The sequence below is a fragment of the Prunus persica genome, chromosome G2 (assembly GCF_000346465.2).
Source record: "Prunus persica cultivar Lovell chromosome G2, Prunus_persica_NCBIv2, whole genome shotgun sequence".
In the NCBI taxonomy this organism is placed as follows: Eukaryota; Viridiplantae; Streptophyta; class Magnoliopsida; order Rosales; family Rosaceae; genus Prunus; species Prunus persica.
The window spans coordinates 6,673,914-6,696,320 of NC_034010.1; the positions used below are offsets into that span (position 1 = coordinate 6,673,914).

Consider the following 22,407-nt stretch of genomic DNA (forward strand, 5'->3'; position numbering starts at 1 on the left):
AAGGCCCACGAGCAGCAAACCTCTTTCTCGCCGAAGCCAAGACCAGGCCCAGCCCCACATAGCCCAGCCTGGCCCCTTGCTGAAACCCAACTGACTGCCCAGCTACCAAAGGCTTTTAATCTCATCAGATTGACCTCACTATTTGCCGATGGCCTCACTAGGCCTGCCAGCTGAACGGCAAACATCGGGCAGCCACAAAGCACAACAACAACAAAAAAAAGGCTAGGACCTTGCCGAACGGCAAGGACCATGGAAGGAGAATAGAGCCCCCAAATTTTTCAAATGGCTCAGCCTGCCGGAGGTCTAGCTTCCCAGCTTCCAAAAAAAAAAAAGGCTAGGACCTTGCCGAACGGCAAGGGCCATGAAAGGAGAATAGAGCCCCCAAATTTTTCAAAATGCCTCAACCTACCGAAGGTCTAGCTTCCCAGCTTCCAAAACAAAAAAAAATGCCGAACGGCAAGGGCCATGGAAGGAGAAGAGAGCCCCCAAATTTTTCAAATGCCTCAACCTGCCGAAGGTCTAGCTTCCGAGCTTTCCAAAATAAAACAAATTTAAAAAAATTAAAAAAAAAAAAAAAAAGAGGACTCACTCACCCGATCCTTCCCTTGCCGAAGCTTAGCCCCTAAAATCTACGGACCCACCTCCCAACCTATCTGCAGAATGCCCAGGTACCCAGCTACCAACAGTTCTAGAGGCTCACACAGCTTGTATCATACATTCCATGTGTTGACGCAACTCCTAGCTTGCCAACTTGGGGGACTAGGGCTTGCCCTACGGCTCCCAATGAAGCTGGAATGCTCGGTCATGATTATACAAAAACTCACAAGTTTCCAACCCAGAAGTTACTTCTCGACCGCAAACTTGGGGGACTACTGTTTACACCATAGTGAACCGAGCAGACCCAGCATCAAAGCGACTAGCACCAAGGCAGCCACGCCTTCTTCCCTGCCAAAGGAAGACACACTTCCGAGGTGCCAGACACCTGCCGAAGCTCCCAATTGCCAAACCTAATCTCCAGGACACGTGTCGCCACCACCACGACTTGCATAAAGTCCCACATTGAAACTTTGTGCAAACCTCCTACTTTCACCTCCCTATAAATAGAGAACAGTACCCAAGTGAAAAGGATAACTACTTTCTTACTCTGCCAAAGTTACCATTTATAGCTGACTTAAGCATTGGAGAGCCTTCGGCCGGCACCACACCGGTGTCCGAAGCTTAACGATTGCTTCTCCCATTTTGTCTTCTGCAGGTCCCCCACCAGCCTATTTCACAAAGGGCATTAGCCCTCTTCTCTGCTGAAGACTCTGCACACCTCATCACTAAATTGGACTCAATATTGGCCGAGCTATTTTGAGCATCAACAATCTACAATTACATAAATGAGAAGTTTATTAGATGATCTACGTGGCCAACTGTGGTTAACGTTAGCCTTTGATCATTAATGCATTGCAAGTCTGTCCGTAGAAATCTACCACCCTACAAACTGCTCTCAGCAAGTCTCAATTGCCACTGTATTCGTCTGGTGGCCTGAGCTTAAAGCATTGGTGGGCTGGTAAACAAAAGGAGGAGTTCCAACTAGTTTATGACAATATAAATATTCATTTTCTCAAGTTTCCACGAAATCTGACACTTTTGGGTTCTTATCTTCATTAGGAAAGCAGAGGTCAAGGCTAGGGTTAAAATTCATGGCAAGCGTTGTTATTTTTAAAATATTATTTGGACTTAACAATGTTAAAAGAGAATAATATTCATTTGGAGTTTGACGTGTCATATTATAGGTCTTTATATTATTAGAACGATTTAAATGTAACAAAATACAAGTAAATGTATGATTATTATGTAGAGATTCAAAATCTTGAACAAAAATACCTATTTATCATGTAGTAAAAGAAAGCACGTCACCGTTAAAGATAAGAAGTTACCTTGAAGGTTCATACCCTTGAAGGTGGAGGCGAGCTAGGAAAACTGAGTTCCCACTTGGGGTTTGAAAACGAAGATGAAAAAGATCGTGTTCATGTTGCTGAGATAATATGGTTCCTTCTGTTGCTGAGATAAACAACTTAGAAAACACATATGAAGGTCCAAATGAAGCACATGCACCCTCTCATGGGTCAGAACCCGCATGACATGAAAGCAACTCTGTAATTATTATTTTTTATATAGCAATTTATATCAATTGCAAATAATAGTAAAATGTGGGACTAAAAATGGAAAAAACAAAATTTTGAAACATACCAAACCCACACAGCCCACCTTAGGCATGCACTTGGAAGAGACTTGTCTGCCTCTGGGTCTTCTTTGAATTTTTGTGCCACTTACAAAACCACAATGGCTCAATTTTAGTAATGCAGATTAAGGGTTAATTTTGACAAAAGCACTTGTGGAATTGGTGCCTTCCCACTCAAATTTGCAAAAAGTGGACAATTGAAGGGTATTTTGGATAATTGGTGCCTTCCCGCTCAAACTTGCAAAAAAATGTGTCATAATTTTTTTTAACAAAAGTACTTGCGGAAGACACCAATTGATCAAAAATACCCTTCAATTGACATTGAAAGCAGCGAAAAGGTAGGACCCATGCGTGCCGCGTAGACAATTAAGGGAAATTTTGACGATCGAAACCAGACTGCAAAAAATTAAAAAGATTAGGGTACATGATTGTTAAAATTGAGAATGTAAGGACAAACATGCTTTAAGGGTGAGAATTCAGGGTACTAATGACAGGACCCGCCCCGAAATTTCCCCAAGACCGAGGCGAATCCCGTCTTTGTTCCGACATCACCCCGATGCCGGGCCCACTTACTAGAAACCGAGACTCTCTATCAAAATTTTGGCAGAGTCTCCCTTATGAATTGAACAAACCAACAAAATTCAACCTGCATAAAAATACAGAATAATCCCAACCAGCAGCATGCTTTACAGCAACTAAACAGTTTACAACAAAATGGCCCCCGGCCTCACAATTCAAACCCTAACAAGGGCGATAACAGAGCATGTCTAAGGACTTCAATTTCAACAAAACAGAGTATAAAGGAAATAACAGGAAGAAAGAGTTCTACGATGACTCAAGGCTCGGAAGCTCACGATCCAGCTCTGCTGCGGAGCTCAGTTGACTACTGGCTGGGGGGCGCAAAACAGAAAATTGTGAGTGGACAAAAATAAATTCAGTTCGGTGCAAACCAACGTAATATAACCCCACCGTTTAGAAAATCATGCAAGAAATCCCATGCATCTCAAAACCGTCATACTCAAGTATATATATATATAATATATATATCAAGACAAATCAATACCAGATGCCAAGTCCAAAATCCATAAAGAACGCTTTACAAAACCTGCCATCCAAAACTTATAAATCTCACAACCAAACTCTCGAAAGCGTACCCATTGGCACGACCGGCAAGGAAGTATCCACACCGAGAAAACAAGAAAGAATGAATAGATATACATATATAATATAAGAGATATATATATATATATATATAAATATAACCATTCCTAGTTGTACCGGGGAAACAATCCAACCGGGGGATTGTTTGACTAGTCACCCTGGCAGAGTCCTCGTGATGAGTCCTCAATCCACCATGTGACTAGGGAACGAGCCGTCCAACTGGGGGACCAACTCTCAGCCATAACGTACCGTCGATAACCTCAAAACCCGTACGTCTGTGAACAGTCCTACGCGCGCAGACTACCCAATTAAGGGTCTACAGCAACATCCCGTCAAGGATGCCCCGGGTCCCGACAATTCCAAGTATCTCAAGTCTCCGTATCCAAGTTCCACATCAGGGGAGGTACATAGGGTAGTGCTTACCGCACACCAAACTGACATTCTATACTCACCACTTTCCACAATCTCATCTCAACAACCCAAGTACCTCACACATAACCAAATATATATAGAAATCCCCAAAATCCATATATTCATACTCAAGATACTCAAATACGTCAAAACCCAAAATATATTTTCAACGCCTCATAAAAATATCACTTTCAACAATTTCATAACTAATATATATTCAAAATACCATTTAAAACATCATGCATAATATTTCCCAAAATCCATCGAAAATATACTTTCAATACCCAACTACACCAAACCCACAATATTTTACCAAAGCGCTATAAAAACATCAAGTTCAACTCATTAATATAATGTATTCAATAAATCATTAAAAACATTATGCATAAATCTTTCATCAATAAAACCATGCATAAGATTTGAAAACAAGGTCCACTCACAAGTAGTCCCACGCTGCTTAACTCTGAGAGGGTCCCGCCTGCTGTGTATGCGTAGTCGAAGTACCTAATTCAGAATACGTATACGAGATTAATACGAAGCGTTTGGAACGAGTACTTTAAATTAAATATCCTAATTTCCCAGGTCTCTAGTAAGTGTACTAGGAACGAGACGTTCTAAGGTCCAACTACCCAATTTGGACGATGGAACAACTTCGGGAGACACTCGGTCAACCGGCGGTCAAACTTCCCAAGTTGGGTCAACCGGGCCCACGGGACCCACGACCTCCGTTTCACAATCCGAAAGTTCCTAAAGGTTTCACAAGGTCTAAGATACCCGTCTCGCAAGTTTGGTCCGAAACGGACGGTTAGATCGCTTACAATCGGACAATCAGACGGTTATTATAAAACGCAAACTTTAAGTTATTGAACCGGAACATCCGGGGTTCCGATTCACGATCCGCGAATTCCTATACGATCCTAGGAATACCTAGAACAACATATTTTAATTCGGAAAGGATCTAACGGTCGGAACCTATCGAACCCGGATAACGCACAATATGCGATAATCCGTTCGATAGTCAAATGATGTCCGAATTGAGATCCGCGAATTCCTATGCGCTCGTGACAACCTAAGGATCTCATCGGGTTAATTTGCAGCCTAACCAGTCTCGCCCACGCGCCGCCACACGCGCCGGCAGCGCGTGGGTGTGTAGAGTAATTCCGGCGACGGAAAAACTCCACACCCGAGCTCACCCTTCCGGCTACAGATTCTACTCGACGAGTGGAACACTTTATTCAACTACACCAAAGTCCAATTCGGACGGCAAGTGGCCGGAATCGGTGTCGGAAACTCACGGTTTAACCCGGAACTTCACGGCTTCGATCCGGCGACCACCGTCGACATCGTCATCGCGCAACCTAGGAAACAGCTAGAAGGGAAGGAGAGCTACCTGTTCCAAGTGACGGCGCAGCTTGCGACGGCCGGAAACGTCACCGGAGACGTCGGCAGTTTCGGCTGTTTTTCACGACGTTGCCACCGCCGTTCGCCAGGTTTTCGATCGGAGAAAAGGGGTGGGCTGGGTAGAGGAGGAATAGAGGAAGCTTTTGCAAGAAACGGCGCCTTAAATGGTGGTCGGACGGCGAAGTTCTCGCTTCTGAAATTCCGACGAAAATTCGAAACGGGGAGGGGCTCAGCCACACGGGGAGAGAGAGAGAGAGAGAGAGAGAGAGAGAGAGATCAGATATTTTAACCCAAACTTCAAAATATTTACGGTTTTGCCACTGTCGATGTTTTGCCCGTAACTTCTTCGTTACAACTCCGATTTAAGCCTACCGCGTGTCTACGAATTCGTCTCAGTACCACCTACCCAAAAATACCAATCACTGCCCCAAACACTTTCCGGGCAAGAAAATGACCAATTTACCCCTACCCTAAGGGTAAATTCGTAAATTCACTTAAATAATTTAAAATAGGAATTAAATTTGGAGTCGGGGTGTTACAACTAAATTGAAATTAACCAAAAAATTAATAAAAAAGAGTTTTGTAAAAATAATTTAAAATCTTAGGGGGTGTTTGTTTAATTTCTGAAATTTCAGGGAGTTTTATGAAAGGACCAAAAAACTCAATGGGTGTTAATGTAAATAACTGAATAAAAGAATGAAAAAGAACAGTAAATAACTGAATAAAAGAATGAAAAAGAACATTAACACATAAACTAAATTACAACATAAAAAATTTAGTGCCTCAAATATAGTCTCGGAAATCCCATTTGCGAGAGAACACATTTTCCATTCAAGGAACCATGTACTGAAAGAAAAAGAGATACAAGCCAGCCTTAATAAGAAAAAGAAATACCATCGTTTGACCATTTTTGTAGCTGTCAATGTAGGCCCATTTCTGCTATATAGCAATACTGGCCATGTGATGTGCACTATCTTAAAGCAATTTATTCAGCAAAGAAAAGGTAAAGGAAGTTGAAACGAAAGTTCCTCACACCTTTAACTTAATCACGTCCGCATGGAAGATGGTAGGAAACTGCTTCGTCAAGCCATAGTTCTTAAGCCTTAAGCTATTTGTCATGTATATAAGCTTAGTTCTTACTGTATCGTTTTATTAAGAAAGAAAATCAATACAAAATCAGATAAGATTCTCTCTGCGTCTTCTTCAATTCTTCAATGTTCTTCAAATTCTTATTCAGGCTTATGGGGAGTTCCCCATTGCCAATTGATTTTGGGGTGGAACCTCAACTTCCTTCAGATCTGCCCCTTACAACCACTCAACCACCAGTCTCTTCTTCTCCTTCTTCTTCTTCTTTCACTCATGATTCATCATGGATATATGATGTGTTTTTGAGTTTTAGAGGTGAAGATACACGCACCAATTTTACAGATCATTTGCACGAGGCTTTAGTCCGTAAGGGAATCCGAACCTTCATTGATCGAGAGCTTGTAAGAGGAGAAGAAATATCGCCAGCCCTTGTCAGAGCAATTGAAGAATCAAGAATTTCTCTCATTGTATTCTCTGAAAACTATCCATCTTCGAGATGGTGCTTGGATGAACTTGTCAAGATCCTTCAATGTAAAGAATCAAAGCAACAAATAGTTTTGCCCATTTTTTACAAGGTGGATCCGTCGGATGTACGAAAGCAAACAAATAGTTTTGGAGATGCATTTAAAGGCCTTATTCAAAGCAAATTCAAGGATGACAAGGAGAAAGTGCTCATATGGAAGGAAGCTCTTAGACAAGCAGCAAATTTGTCCGGACATACTTTCAAACATGGAGAGTACGTATATTTCTATCTTTATCATTTTCAAGATAAAATATTAATTGTTACTCATTATTAAAGAAAAGTATCCTTTTGTAAAAATATAAAGTTTTAAATCCTTGTTAACATCTTTTTTTTCTTTTTTGGTCAGAAGAATTATTACGTACAAGATCGTTGATGTTGTGTTCTTTTGAGTGGTTGGATGTTTAAATCTGATTCACTAAATGTGTCTAATTTGGTTAAACTTGCAGGTATGAAGCTACATTTATCAACAACATTGTTGATGGAATCTTAATCCAAGTACTGAGCAGCACATATTGGAATGTGGCCAAGTACCCAGTTGAAATTCAGTCTCATGTACAAGATGTGAAAAAGCTTTTAGATGTTGGTGGGAATGGTCGTCGCATGGTTGGGATATGGGGGACATCTGGAATAGGCAAGACAACAATTGCAAAAGCTATATGGAATGCAATTGCCCATGAGTTTGAAGGAAGTTGTTTCTTGCCAAATGTCAGGGAAAATTCAATGCCACATGGAGGCTTAATCAAGCTACAGAAGACTCTTCTTCATAAGTATCTAGGCAACAAGTTGAAAATTCAGAGTGTTGATGAAGGAATCGGTGTTATAAAAGAACGGCTGAGGCATAAAAAGATTCTATTAATTCTTGACGATGTGGACCACTTGGAGCAGTTAGAAAACTTGGCTGGAGATGATTGGTTTGGTGAGGGTAGTAGAGTAATCATTACTACAAAAAATAGGGGATTGCTAGAAAATCATGGGATTGAGTTGATATACAAGGTGAAGAAGTTAGATTACAACCAAGCTCTTGAGCTTTTCAGTTGGCATGCATTCGGAAGGAGTGAACCTCCAAAAGATTATTTGGAACTCGCACAACGTGTAATAGCTTTTGCCGATGGCCTTCCACTAGCTCTAACAATTTTAGGTTCTCATCTTCGTAATAGAAGTATTGGAAGTTGGCAAGTTATATTAGATGGTTACAAAGGAGAACCTTATACGCATATTGAAAGAATACTTCAAAAAAGTTATGATGCCTTGGATGATGACGCGAAAGAAGTTTTTCTCGACATTGCATGTTTCTTCAAGGATGCAAGTAAGGACGTTGTGCTACAAATAGTCCCTAAAAATTGCATTGAAGTACTAGTTGATAAGGCAATGATAACTGTTGAATGGGATCAGAGGATTTTAATGCACGACTTGCTACAAAAACTGGGCAAGGATATAGTTCACAAAGAATCCCCCAATGATCCCGGCAAGCGTAGTAGATTGTGGTTTTACGAGGATGTCATACAAGTTCTAATGGAAAGTACTGTAAGTATCACATGTGTTATTATATTCAATTTGACATGAAAGAATACCTTATGTTACCTTAATTTTCTTAACAAAATGTGCTTGCATTTTGATTTGTGACTTCGTTTCCTAATTAATGCTTTTCCATCTTAGGGAACAAGAAAGATTAAAGGCATCATGGTGAAGCTTCCAGAACCAGCTGAGATAACTTTGAATCCAGAGTGCTTCCGTAATATGGTGAATCTTCAAATTTTCATAAACCATAATGCATCTCTATGTGGGGACATTAACTATCTGCCCAACGCGTTAAGATTTATTGATTGGCCTAATTGTCAATTACAATCTTTGCCATCCGAGTTTCATCCGGTACGTCTTGCTGTGTGCAATATGCCCGCGGGTCGTATCAAACGATTGGAGAAATTGAAGGTAACAATTTAAATTAATTACTTATTTATTATTATTTCAAATAGAGTTCTTATTTTCAGGAAGAAACAAAAATCTAAAGTTGTTTTTTTAAGGGTAGGGTGTGATTTGATAATTTCCTATTTTATGTTTTTGTGTCACAGATTATGTCAAACCTGACATCAATGAATTTAAGTGGTTGTAAATTCTTAGAAAAAATTTCTGACTTATCCGGAATCCCAAACATAACGAACTTGAATCTAAGTGACTGTACAAATTTAGTTGAGATTGATGATTCTGTTGGACTCCTTGATAAACTTGTTCGATTGAATCTTGATGGATGCGGTAGGCTTACGAGGTTTGCAACAAGACTTAGATCGAACTCCCTGATGGAACTTTCCCTTGTTGGTTGCCGAAGGCTTGAGAGTTTCCCAGAAATAGAGATGGAATCACTATTTAGTTTGGACATGGAAGGAAGTGGCGTAAGAAAATTCCCTTCATCAATTAGCAAATGTTTCAACTTGCGTATGCTTAAATTGCGTCGTTGCAAGAATCTTCTGGAAATTCCAGAACAAGCGCTTCCACCAACATTAACTTATGTAGTCATTGATTGCTGCCCATCATTGGAAAAAATTCCAAAAGTGTCTTGGGTTTCGCTGGATAACCGCACATCATTGGAGCAAATTCCAGGAAGGATAGAGATATGGTTGTACAATTGCTTTAGACTACGAGGCAACGACATCACAGAAAATATTTTTCTGAATCTGGTTTCTGTTTCTCATTTCGACATTCGTCTTCCAGGCGATGAAGTTCCAAAGTGGTTCAGCTGTCGTAAAGATGGAACAACAGTTAGACCTTATTTTTTTACAGGTCCTGGAACAAAGAAATACAATGGTGGATGTGAAGTTAGTTTTGAAATTCCTCCAAATTTAAAATGGGAGATGTTAAGATTGGTTCTATGTGTTGCTGGTACTGGTGCTTATGCCAAGATTCTTGTCAATGGAAAACTCGTAAATTCGGATGAGTTTGGTACTGAATTATTTGATGATAGTCATGTGGGGTTCATATGTATTCCATTAATGAATCGTGAGTCAGGAGAACCACCGAGGTTGAAGCAGGGCAATATCTGTCAAGTTATATTTGGCTTGACAAGATTACGGCGGACACCCCTTAAAGTATCCTGCGGGGTCCACCTGTTAGGCCACCAGGTTGATGTCCGTGAGACTGATGGGACGCAGTGGTTGGCAGATTTGATGGCAGTTGACTATGATGATTATGAGCACCATGTTTACTATGATGATGATGACGACGACAATGTTGACGACGATGATGATGAGCACGATGTTGACGATGATGATGATAATGACGACGATGTTGACGATGATGATGATGATCAACACCAAGAAAACGAATTGCTTTCCTTGCCTTCAGCATCAGAGACTAGTCTTGGCAAGAGGCCTCGGTCATCAGATTTCGGCACTTGATGATGATCATGGTGCTAATGTCGTCGACTTTGGTGATCAAGATGCTCAAAGAGGAGGGGCGAATCACCCAAAGAGGAGGCACATTGATCTTAAAGAGGAGCCAAAGCATGTAAATCCATTAAATGTTGAATGATATCTTTGTATTTTTTGGTCATATATCAGCGTTTTGTGTTCAACTCAAATTTAGCAATATTTGTTGTGCATCTCTTGGGTATATGTTGTAGCTTTCAGGGTGTGAATTTTTTTTCTTATTGTTTTGGGTTAAATTCTTTTTCTTAGCGCTTTACATTCAATATTAAATTTTCAGACAATGAAGTTCCAAAATAGTTTATGTGAGCCCTAGGTTCAGCTACGTACCGAAACGAACCAAATTTCCAGGCAATGGTATGGTAACAAGAGGTGTGTTGAGGCGTCAGCAGTTTCGGAGATTTCATTTTAAGTTGCATAAGGCAATACCTTTCTTCTCAATTGATGCATCCAGCATTTATCATAGGATAAACAAACCCCGATTTATGTAATGCTTTCATTCCAAACATATACTTTGTGTAATGCTTTAATTCCACACACATACTTTGTCTATGATTCATCTATCTCATTCATTGGAATTGATGTACGTCGGATGAAATGTAACAGATTTATCTATTTCATAATTTCCAATCAAGGTTTGTTTGAAAATTAGACATTAATTGTAAACAGGCATCCAAATACGCCCAACATAATTTTGTCGATAGTGTCATGCATATTATGTTGTTTTCTAACTCCTGTCTACTTTGCCAATAGATTTTGGTTCTTTGAATACCAGTTGCTGTTTGAACAGCCCTGGTAGAGCTAACATCTCCAATGGCTCCATTTACCCAAAAAGAAATTGGCTTTAGAAACTAGGAAAAAGACGCTGGGAATTATAACTTATTTCTTAGTTCACGAAAGCGCATTATCTTTGTCATTGAATGACCGGATGGCTACCGTAAATGTTGAATGTCCAACTTTATCCACCAAAAATTATAAGGGGCATCTCATAATCAAAAGATAACTACAACTTACAATGTGAACTGACACCAAGTAAAACTTATGACAAACAGGAATAAATGTCCCTACAACACAAAAATTCACTTCATACAGCATTATTATAACAAGAGAGCGGCACAAAGCAGTGTGAATGTAGACAAATATGCATGGCAGAACCATGTGTCCGTGGAGCGCTGCAAAACCGCCCACATTGCCGCAAAGAAAAAGCTCCGCATTGAATTGGCTCAAACCATCATATTCAAGCATCACCAACTTGGTTATATTCCTACATAAGCCACTGTCCAACAAATACAAAAGCCTATACCCCATTTTTGCCACCATTCTTGATGTATGGTGCCTTTACAGCTCTGCATGGTGGCCTTGAAACTTGTTGAATTGAGTTGTATTTCCTATCATATAGCCAGCCACACGGAAAGACCATGCACATACCACAAAGCAAATAATCTCGAACAATCATGATCGAAAGTTTGCCATTCGGAAGAGTTTTAGCCAAGCAAATCTTTAAACAAGTTGGGATTCTGACTTGTTGGGGTCACACCCATCTGCCTTACAAGTGCATCCTTTTCCAAGGAATCTTTAGGGTTAGGACCCTTATTCAATTGTGTTACCCCACTTTGAGCAGTTCTTGTAGCATTTGATAACTCAGATGCAAGATTAAACTCATCCCTATTGGTCGGCAAAGGGTCATCAACACTGCTACTGAGCCTGCTGAGAGATGTATCTGCATATAATCCCATAACATCAGGTGTCTTAGCAGCATCAGCTGCACCATGATTTGCAGTTAATGCAACTTCAGTTTGATCAAGAAGCCCTTCTAACTGCTTGAAAGGATCTACAGTGGGAGCAGTACTACTAGTTGAGTCACCCAAATCGAGCAAGTCTGGAGCAGGTTCATGATTAACTTCAGTGTGTACAGCTGCTGCCTTTGGTACCTGGGGCTTCTCTGAAGCATGGATATTCGCCTTAGACACCTTATGGTTGGCAGAAGACTGCCTCCTCTCGGTTTTTGATGATCCCCCAAACAGTGAACTGGCAAGCTTCTGCTTTTCTGGAGAAATTTCAACCTGGGGCCGCCTTGACTCATAAGTATCACGTGCTTTTGAATTTGAAGTGCTCACGCTATCTACTTGTGTGACCCCATTTGCTGATTTCTGGGAACTAGAACTAGAGGAATTTGAGATCGACAATGCTGGGGTGGAATATGTCGGCCTACCCCATTTTCTTTGAACACCATCTAGTCGTAACTTAAGTTCCGATGATCCTGAATCTGACACAGGTGGCAATGATGCAGGCTGGCGGATCTCCCTAGCATAAGATGGTTCAGGAACTGGAACAAGCTCGGTTGAGGATGCAACTGCAGCTGGAGGAATTCTTGATGGCACAGCTAGCTTTGGAAGCTCATATGCCTCAAACCTAAGACCATGGGTTAAAGCTTCATGCTGATCTTGGTTACTGAAGTTGCTGATATTTAACATTCCAGAGCGCTCATTCTCGGGAATATAGGGCTGAGCACCTTTCTCTAGTGCTTGCTGGACGTAGCCATTGAGGAATGAAAGGCTTTTATCAATCTGCAAGAGAACATGAATATTACACAAAATAATCTTATTCAAGAAATAAATAAACAAATGGTTTCCGCATGATCCAAAATCAAGGTTTTCAAGCATACTAGAGAAATTACAATTGCAAAATCCATGAAAAGAGCAACTTATAACTAAAGGGAAGAAATAAGATGCAAGGACCGGGGCAAAGAAGTTGGGAAACTAATTGAAGCATGTCATGTAATACCAATTAGAATCACTTTATTAACATCCAGGTATTACCAACCAAAGGCAGCTACATAAATTAAGTTTCACCAGTATAATATGATGCATGTTGGTCAAATAAGCAATTTTAATCATTCATAAACTGATTCCAAATTTTTCTCGATCTAAACCACATCTATATCATCAGGTTTATATACGCCAAAACTACAATAAAGCAATCTTTGTTTTTTTATTTTTTGTTTTTTTACAAGGAAATCTACAATTAGTGCCTCCGGCACGAGCATACATTCTAAGTGCCAATAATAAAGCTTCAGAAACCCATGTACAATTTAATAATGATAACTGACATTATCACAATTGTGACCTGAAGATTATTATCTTCACATTGATCCATGCATGCATACATACATGAGAATGATAAAAGAAGGGAAAGCAATAATTTACTGACCCTATTAAAACCTGTGCAGTTGATAACTGTATACATATATACATTAATAGTACATTTTCAAAATTTACCAAATAAAATATCAGAAAGTCAAGAACAGCACTAACCAAGCAATACATGACATCTTTCTACTTAAATAGAGAAAGGTATCTAGTCAGATTATTTTTCAGTCAACATTTACAGTGGCCTTTTTCTTTTGGACCAAAAAAAGTCCCTCATTTAATGATTTGCTTGCCTATTTATAGGGACTGACTGTTCAGTATTTAAAAAAAATCACTAATGCCCTTGCAATTGTCAGATATGGGCCCTTAATTTTTCTCAAACTTCATCCCATAAGTAGTACAGATAGGGCATATTTGACAAGCAAGCAAGCAAAGCTATTCCTTCAGCATTCACGGTCAGTTAGGTTACATGTTCATTTGTCATAGTATTTCTATTTTGGAAAATATTCTTCTGGATCTATACAGTTTTAAAAATATTTAATGTCGCGTCATGATTCATAATAACGTATCTGTAAAACACAAACACAATCATGATCTGAAAAACTGAATTATGTTACATCAAGATAATGTATCCATATGAGAAAGGTACATTATCACAAGGAGGAAAAGTTGTACGTCCTATTAGAACAATTTACAAGGCAACTACATTTCTCAATGAGACATACATTAGTTCACTTTCCTTATATCTAATTTATTTTCATCAAGGATTCTATTTGTTATATCTCAACAAATGCTTTCCAAAAGATACATTTTGTACTAAAAAAAACAAGAGAAAATTAAAGTTACAGTGTATCGTTTGGCATATAACAATAAGAGGGTCACCAAACTTAATGCAATCACAAGGTTAACCAACCATTAGACTTTACCATTAGAAAACAGGAGGTTCAGACAGTAAGCCAACAAACACCAAATAATAAGGAAAAGAGAAATGCAGAACTCCTATAGTTCTTAATACTTTAAAGGATAAGCAAAAAAAAAAAAAAAAAAGAAGGGTACGAGTAGATAATGCAATTAAATATGACCTCAATGTCTTCACAACTAGCGTCTGACGGCATAATACTCTCAACTGCAGGAGCATCTAAGCTAATGACAGCTTGCAATTCATATGCACGCTGCTGCAGATCTGTTGAGTGAGAAGCTGACAATTCTTCCACCAAAGATTGACACTGCAAGGGAAGAAAGATTTGATACATACTTCCATGACAGGCCAAAACAAAATGAAAATGACAACATTATAGCTAATCATTGATTAGATGAATTTTAACATTATAATGATGTTCAGAAAACTTCAACTTAAAAAAAACATTAAACATTCATCATGCAACTATAGAGCTCGGGAACTCAAAGCAAGGGCCACTGATCATTGACACACACATGCACACATTTTTATGTACACATTTCAAATCTTGCAAATAATATCTGAATGTTATCAAGCATATTTCTCCCTTAACTAGCATTAACCATTGTATAAAGTAAAATTGTATTATGTTTCTTTCTTACAGAAACTATTTCAAAAGAGCCCCACCACCAACCACTTACTGCTATCTTACGCTTTATGTAAACATGTTATTTCTAGCAAAAATTATATCATACGCATTCAGCTAAGTCCAACAATTCAAAAATCAATACAACCCTAAAACATCTTTTGACAATTCATCTTAAAACTTTTCGTGGTCCAGCCATCAGATCAAAATTCTTAAAACAAATAGAGTACCCCATGGTTAAAAAAAAAAAAAAATTATAACCAAAAAAGAACATTGATCATAAAATAACATTTCAACTCTGATTCAACTTCTTGCTGATTAAGCCTTCAATCATTAAAATATTAGGAAACTACATGCATACGTATGATGATCTAAGTGCACACGTCATTCTGCTAGAGCTGATGTTGAATTTTGTGAAAGCAGCTTGAGTAGCTGCTCAGTCCGTTTTGTTTTCAAGTCTCCTTTCTGTTTCCATTTTACATCTTTAATTTTTGTTTCAAAACAATTTGTTACTTAAGAATGTAGAATCGCTTGTTAGCGCTTTAGAGTTTATGGTTTAACTATTGTGAATGGTAGCTGATAACCTGAGAGCTAAACCAGATACCCTAAGCACTAAATCTAAGAAGCACGGACACGGATACGGATATGGAGATACAATACGACACGACATGGGGATATGATAAATTTCTAAAAATTAGGATACGATACGTCGTGGATACGGCAATTTAAATAATATATAATAATTTAAAAATAACAATATATATAATTTATAACATATTTTAAATAACATAAAAATGATAATATTATTACTTTTGATATTATTACTTTTAACATACTTCCACTTGTCTTGGTTATAATATTATTACTTTTAATAAGACAAACAAAACAAAATCCTTTTGTCAAAACGATAAGACCAGCCATCACGTGGGGTGTGGGTGAAACTGTGAATATTAAACAAACAAAATCCTTTGACCAAAAAAACAAAAACAAAAACAAAACAAAATCCTTTTGTCAAAAGAACAGAGAAGCACGCGTGAGAAACAAAATGAAAATGGAGAAGAGAACCTGACGCCGCCGACAATGAAGAATGAAGAAGAAGAAATTGATGAGTAGGGGCGCCGCTTGATGAAGAAGAAAAAGGAAGATCTGGGCTTCTTAAGGACGAAGAAGAAGAATTGATGAGTGGGGGCACTGCTGGATGAAGAAGAAGAAGATCTGAAAGAAGAAGTGGAGATGTTTCCTGATACGCGTATCCTAAACATCAGATACTCGAATCTGTAATGTCAGATACGCATATCTTTTTGTCGTTGACCGTATCCGTTTACTCGGATACGTATCCATCGCGTATCCGCACGTATTCACAACGTATCGTATCCCCTAGCATATCAGATACGGGATACGCACCTCAACCAGCGTATCCGTGCTTCTTAGCACTAAATGGATGAAAAGAAGGTCCACCAAACAGGAAAACTTAACCCTAAACTCTAAAGCTAAGCTCTGAACAGGTGAAAAAGCAAAACTAGCAAACATGCTCATTCCACCTTGAGTGAATTGAACAGCAGCTTAAACGAACATAGATTTGATGACATCCGCAATGCAGATGTCCACTACTAAACCAGATTCTAAATGTATACAAGTCCTTTTTTCCCAAACTACTAGAAGAACTCTGCACTGCCACTCATCTATCAAAATCCATGTTAATCATTACATCTTTTGATTAAACATCTTATTCAGATTTAGCTCTGCTCTTTAGAGAAATTCAACCCACTACTAAAAGCATATTTACAGAATGCAATTTCCATCATTCGGGAAGAATAAATTCATTCCAGTCATGACTGATGCTAATCTATAAAGAGATGCCTGTTCAATCTAGTGTGCAAACTGTACGGTAAGATTTGAATTTTCAATCTTTCAACTTAATTTTCAGTCAAAGATCTGCAAGGTAACAAATCTTATCTTCTCTCAGGGAAAGCAAAATAAAATGGCATAAATACCAGTACAACTCTTACAATTACGAGCATAATTACTAATCATAATGCATTATTTTTAGAAGGAAACTAAAAGAAAAAAACCACTCGTAGGAAAACAACTGATTCAACCTCAGATACAAATGCAAAAATTAGGCTATACTGAACAAACACGGAGCAATTTTTTATCACCCTAGCCCATTGAGGGTAAAACAGTAACTTCCATGGCTTTAACAACCCCTGCAGCAGCAAAGTTCTAGAAGATGGCACCTTGATAGCCAAGTACTGTGCTAGAGAAAACTAGTTTGTACCCGCTATTAGCAAACCAACACTTAGGAAAAGGGAGATGGGATCATCCTATATGACCTATTTAATCTAAAATAAAATAAAAAATGGTAACCAAAAATAATGAAGACAAGACTAAAATAAATATATTGAAATTCCACATTACGCTACAAAAGCAAGATTGCTATCGAAAGGTGTTCAAATCTATGCAGACGATTAATGCATGCAAATTGATATTGTTGTCAAAGTAAACATTGTATTAGTGTTCATTATATGCACCTCAGGTAGGATATCCACTTTTCTCTGAGCTGAAATTTCAAAGGCATATATTTTCATGATTGCTGTAACTGCATAAGCCTGTATGAGAAGAACAGACTCACTTCAGTTTCAACAAGTAAGATACAAATATACACAGAAATACAAATGGTGCTTTTTTTATGAATAGATAACCAAATATAAAAATGAGAGAAGAAAATTTTAAACCTATGAAATACTCTACGAAATTTATGATTGTTTACTTCTTAAGCAAATGGAAAATAAAAATTGTGTGCCCTGCGTTCTCTTCTTTATTCTTTCCATAAGCTCTCATGTTTCTATAACTACACAGAGACCCTGCTTATTCTAACCAAAGTAAATTTGTACTTCAAATTACCTTTTAATCCATAATCTTAAGAAAATATTTTTTTAAATTATGATTTGCACTCCCATTATTTTCATTCGGATTCTAGCTTTATATGCATTTTTAACGGTAGATATAATTAAATTGTGTTCGTTTAATACAATTATACCCTGACCTCATTACCAAATTTAAGAAGCATGAAAATTTCTTCAAATCAAACCCTAAAAAATTACTAAAGCAGAAAATGAACCTCTATTTACAAAAAAACTGAGTTTGAGGGATACCTTGACGGATTCATCATTTGAATACGCCTCTGCCACATCACATAACTTCCCAGTGATATAGGAAGCAGAATATTTTCCATCAGCAGTTCCATATTCCCCCAAAACCCAACAAATGACCTGAGATCACAACTAAAATTCAGATATCAACAGGAATATTCTTCCAAAAATTTCTACATAAAGAAAAGAACTGAGAGGACAGAATGTACCTGAAGAAATACAGATGGAAGCTTTGGCTCACCAAGTATACGCAAATATGACTCCACCTGCACATAAAGAAGTTTATTTCTTTAACATGCAGAAACAGGGAAAGCAAAAAAATGGTTTAAGACATAGTGCAGAAGCAAGGAATGCACAAAAATGTTGTAAACATACTACTTGAATATAATCCTCAAATGTTACACAAATAGCAGTACTATAAAAAGGTGAATGCAGCATTATATCTCCTATGCTGAATTTATCAGGGACTGTTGAACTCAATGGCAAAAAGAATGAAAAGCCTTAGCAATTTTGCAACATCAAAATGTTTTTCATCACAAACAACAAACATAGCAGTAATAAGTAATGCTTCTATTCCCAATGAGGTAAACCAAAACCTTAGAAAAAATCCACCTCTGAGGTCTCAAATGTTATATGCATGAAATGGCTTGAGAGTAACTTACATAATTTTATAGCTAACTAGAACAAGTGACACCTGTAAGTTATGTGTCAAATTCTTTGACGTGGCAACTCATCCTCCTAACATGATATGTCCATGATTTTACCATCAATTGTTGATGGTCTAAGTCAATGGATGGGACTATTTGTGGAGTCCAAAAATTTAAGGGAGACATTAATCAAAAGTTCAACAGGAACCTTTGAAATCGCACAAAATTTTGGGGGCATGCTATAACATTTTAAACCATATAATAACTGAAATAGCGACTTTTTAATGACATTGAACAAAACAGTTATAAACATAAGGTGTAAAATTAGAGTTACATACCGCAGATGATCTCAACTGACTATCTGCAGAATCATCATCCTCTCCAAATCCCTCAGCAATCAACTTCATCAAGTTATGTGCCACCTTGACATTTACCAAATCTCCCGCATGTTCAAACACTTTATTCATGGTCTGCAGAGAAGGAATATCAGGCATGGATGACATCAGGTGCTTAATAAGCAATAACAAAATACTCCCATGGTAACTAGAATATAAAAGGCAAGATGTATTACTCTTACCTGGATAAACCATTGATTACTTGGTGCAAATTGCTCCGCAAGCTCCACACATCTAGAAGCTATATATGTTTTGTAATGGTTATCATTAATGCTAATCATGTAATCAATCATACGATCCACAATCACTTCAACATTGGAGGACTTGGTCATCTTGTACAATAGTTCAAATGTTTTTCGCTTCAGAGTATCATCTGGGTCCTGCATCATGCACATCAAATTTCATCTAAATTAAAAGTTTAAAGCATGATTTGAAACCAATCCATTAAACCCAACAGAATTCTTTCACCTCTAAGCAATCAATGACGGCTAGTTGATGTTGCTCTGCTATCTCCGGACTAATCTTTATTAGTCGACCAAGGGCATCGATGCCCATATATTTCAAATTATGACTGTCACTCTGTCCACCAAATATACAACAAGGTGGTGTTTAACTCTCCAAATAATCTACATGCAGACTATAATTTGCAGAAAATTACACTGAAAAATACAAAAACTTCAAACCTTCAAAAATCTTGAGATGACTTGAGCAGCCTGTTCTAACAACTTAGGATTTGGATATATGGCAGAAACGCAACAAATACACTCATAAAGTACAGCATTTCCTATATTACTGGAAGAATCGCACTTCCTAAAAATATCGCCCACTACCATATACATCTTCTCACTTGATTGCTTATCACCATTCCCCAACAATGCCAAGATCTTCAACAATCTAATCTGCATTATCAAACTAATTCAGTTACTACATTACGTTACAACAAACAAACAAAGCTCATTATTTCAATTCCTCTATCATGCCAAAAACTTCCCACATTAATAACAAGCTCAACTTCATTGAAAGTAAGTAAAACCTGAATAAAGGGCGCCGGCAACTGATGGTAATCGTAGGTCTTGGGCAACCTGCGCTCGGCGACCTGTTTGAGAATGCTGACAAAGCTGACCACCAAATCCTTATAAGAATTCACATCGATTGTAATGAGGTCAAACAACGGGCAGAGCGTGGCACCCATGACTCCCGGATCGTTATCACAAAGGCGCTTCCTGAAATTGGAGACCAGATGCGAAACAGAAGATGGCGATTTCTGATAAAAGCGGTGAAGCGCCATGATGGCCTTCTTCCTGACAGCCTCCTTAGGATGGGCGAGGAGGTCCACGACCTGGGGCAAAACGGCAGGCACAGTCTCGTCGTTGATGAGCTTGCAAACTGCATTGAGGGCGGCACAAACGACAAGGTAATTGTCAGACTTGAGATCCTTCTGGATGGTATTGACGATCAAGATGATCAAATCGTGATCGTCGCTGAGGAAGAGCGAAACGGCGAGGTAACCGGTGCGTTTAAGCAAGAGATTGTCGTCGTGGGTCATCTTGACGGCGTGGATGTAGGCGAAGGAGCCGTCGTGGCCGAGCATTTCGACGTAGACGAGGCGGATGATGTACTCCTTCATCTTGCGCTTGGGGATTTCAGGCTCGGAGAGACGTCGTTTTAGGGTTTCGATCTCGAGGAGGACGATGCGCTCTTCTTCGGCCTTGGATCGAGCTTCGCCGATAGACTTGACGAGGTCCAGGAACTCCTTGGATTGGCCGAAGCCGCCTTGAGAACCCATCGCAAGCTCTCGCCCTATGGTCTTCAGTTGCTCCATTGCTGCTGATGATTGGTGGAGTTAGGATTTTGCAGTTGCCAATGCGATGGAGATTAGGGTCTTGAATTTGGGGCATTAATTGGTGAGTAATTGGACTGAGTTCAATTGCATGAAGCAGCAGAAGAGAGAAGAGGAGAGAGAAGAGAGAGAAGAAGAAGAAGGGGCTTTTAGTTTTGGGTTTTCTCTTCTGTTGTTGCGTGCTGTGTGTAGATCTAATTCTGAAGAGATTGCCATGACTCGCGCGTGTTTTGAAGAGTTACTGTGGATGGGTGGTGGAAAGTAAAAGGAGAGAGGATAGAGGTGAAAACAAGAATAAACAGTGAATAAAAGGTATCTATGTAATTTTATTTTTGGACGGTATCCATGTAATTGATACGACAAAAAAATCACTTTCCATTACACATAACGAGTATTGGTTGAGTTGGTAACTAATGTTATCTTTGATAATAAGAACTAGGTTCGAGTCCCATTTTCCCTCCCCATAAACTTTTCTTTACCGAAAAAACAAGTATATTAAGGCTTATATAAGTAGTATCAAGGATGACTTCTTTCATCATTATAATGTCATCCTAGCAAGTAAGGTCGTGAAACTCTTTGTGGCTTGATCTTGATAGATCAAGTTCAACACATTGGTTCAATATATGTATGTTTTTGTTACGGAATGAGATGCTATTATGTTTTTTGAATTATTCACAACCCCCCTCAAAGAAATGTTTATGTCTAATTTTTTAGTATTCATTGTAGATGAATTAATTATTTCGACTAGATAATTTTATTTTTGTTCTTCTTTAATCCTCTAGAAAATTGTTATTAACTTATTATTATCTTTAGTTGCTTATTTTTTTATTGATTAATTACTTATTATCTTAAAGTAACTTTATTTGTGCTCTTATTTAATCTCCAATTTTACTGCTATTTTTTTAAAATATTTTAGTATTTATTGTCCTTGAAAAATTAATCTGGTCTACATAATTTACATAGTAAATCATTATAAATAAAAGATTGTGACGTGTTTAACTCTCTTTTTATCAATTAGTACACATTTTCTAGGTCACATTGTTTTCTTATTTTTAACCCATTGATATTTCCGTACCACCGATATTTAACACCGCACTTAGAACTGAGCTTGAGCCTCTATGTCCCTCCTTTTATTTGTAATTTAGTATTGTTGCATTCCTTTGAAGTTCATTAGGTACAAGACAGGATAACAAATCTTTCTAGTTTCTCTTCTACTTCACACCCATCACCTGAAAATCTCACTACCACAACCTTGCAGCCTTTCATCCTTCTTCTTCTTCTTCTTCCTTATCCCATTTCCGTGTTTTTCCCTTCTTATTTCTTTTTTCCTCACTGAACAACAGCAAATCTTTTTGTATTTTGGGGTCCAAAATTTATCAGAACATTTTGTATATCGTGGTGGTCCTCAATTTATCAAAACTTTCTGAATGGGGTCCGCAATTTGTCGACACC

At 38.3% G+C, this 22,407-nt stretch overlaps 2 protein-coding genes across 3 annotated transcripts in view; one reads left to right on the forward strand and one right to left on the reverse strand.

Annotated features, from left to right (window-relative positions):
- LOC18787131 (TMV resistance protein N) overlaps nucleotides 1-10,404 on the forward strand; it is a 36,531-nt gene extending 26,127 nt beyond the window's left edge. The window contains exons 1-4 of one of the 2 annotated variants that reach the window (XM_020556794.1): nucleotides 6,189-7,025; nucleotides 7,259-8,336; nucleotides 8,469-8,741; nucleotides 8,882-10,404. In XM_020556794.1, the coding sequence (XP_020412383.1) occupies nucleotides 6,418-7,025; nucleotides 7,259-8,336; nucleotides 8,469-8,741; nucleotides 8,882-10,201 (3,279 nt within the window). In that variant the 5' untranslated portion in view covers nucleotides 6,189-6,417 and the 3' untranslated portion in view covers nucleotides 10,202-10,404. Of the gene's footprint in view, nucleotides 1-6,188; nucleotides 7,026-7,258; nucleotides 8,337-8,468; nucleotides 8,742-8,881 lie in introns of those variants that run through there. The other variant, XM_020556795.1, reaches the window with a different exon arrangement.
- LOC18784761 (AP-4 complex subunit epsilon) lies at nucleotides 11,108-21,175 on the reverse strand. Its single transcript, XM_020556801.1, has 10 exons — nucleotides 20,149-21,175; nucleotides 19,799-20,014; nucleotides 19,584-19,694; nucleotides 19,298-19,495; nucleotides 19,059-19,190; nucleotides 18,283-18,339; nucleotides 18,077-18,193; nucleotides 17,453-17,530; nucleotides 14,460-14,603; nucleotides 11,108-12,795 (listed from the first exon to the last, which is right to left on the reverse strand). The coding sequence occupies exons 1-10, from the start codon at nucleotides 20,935-20,937 to the stop codon at nucleotides 11,713-11,715; spliced, it is 2,925 nt and encodes a 974-aa protein (XP_020412390.1). The 5' UTR covers nucleotides 20,938-21,175; the 3' UTR covers nucleotides 11,108-11,712.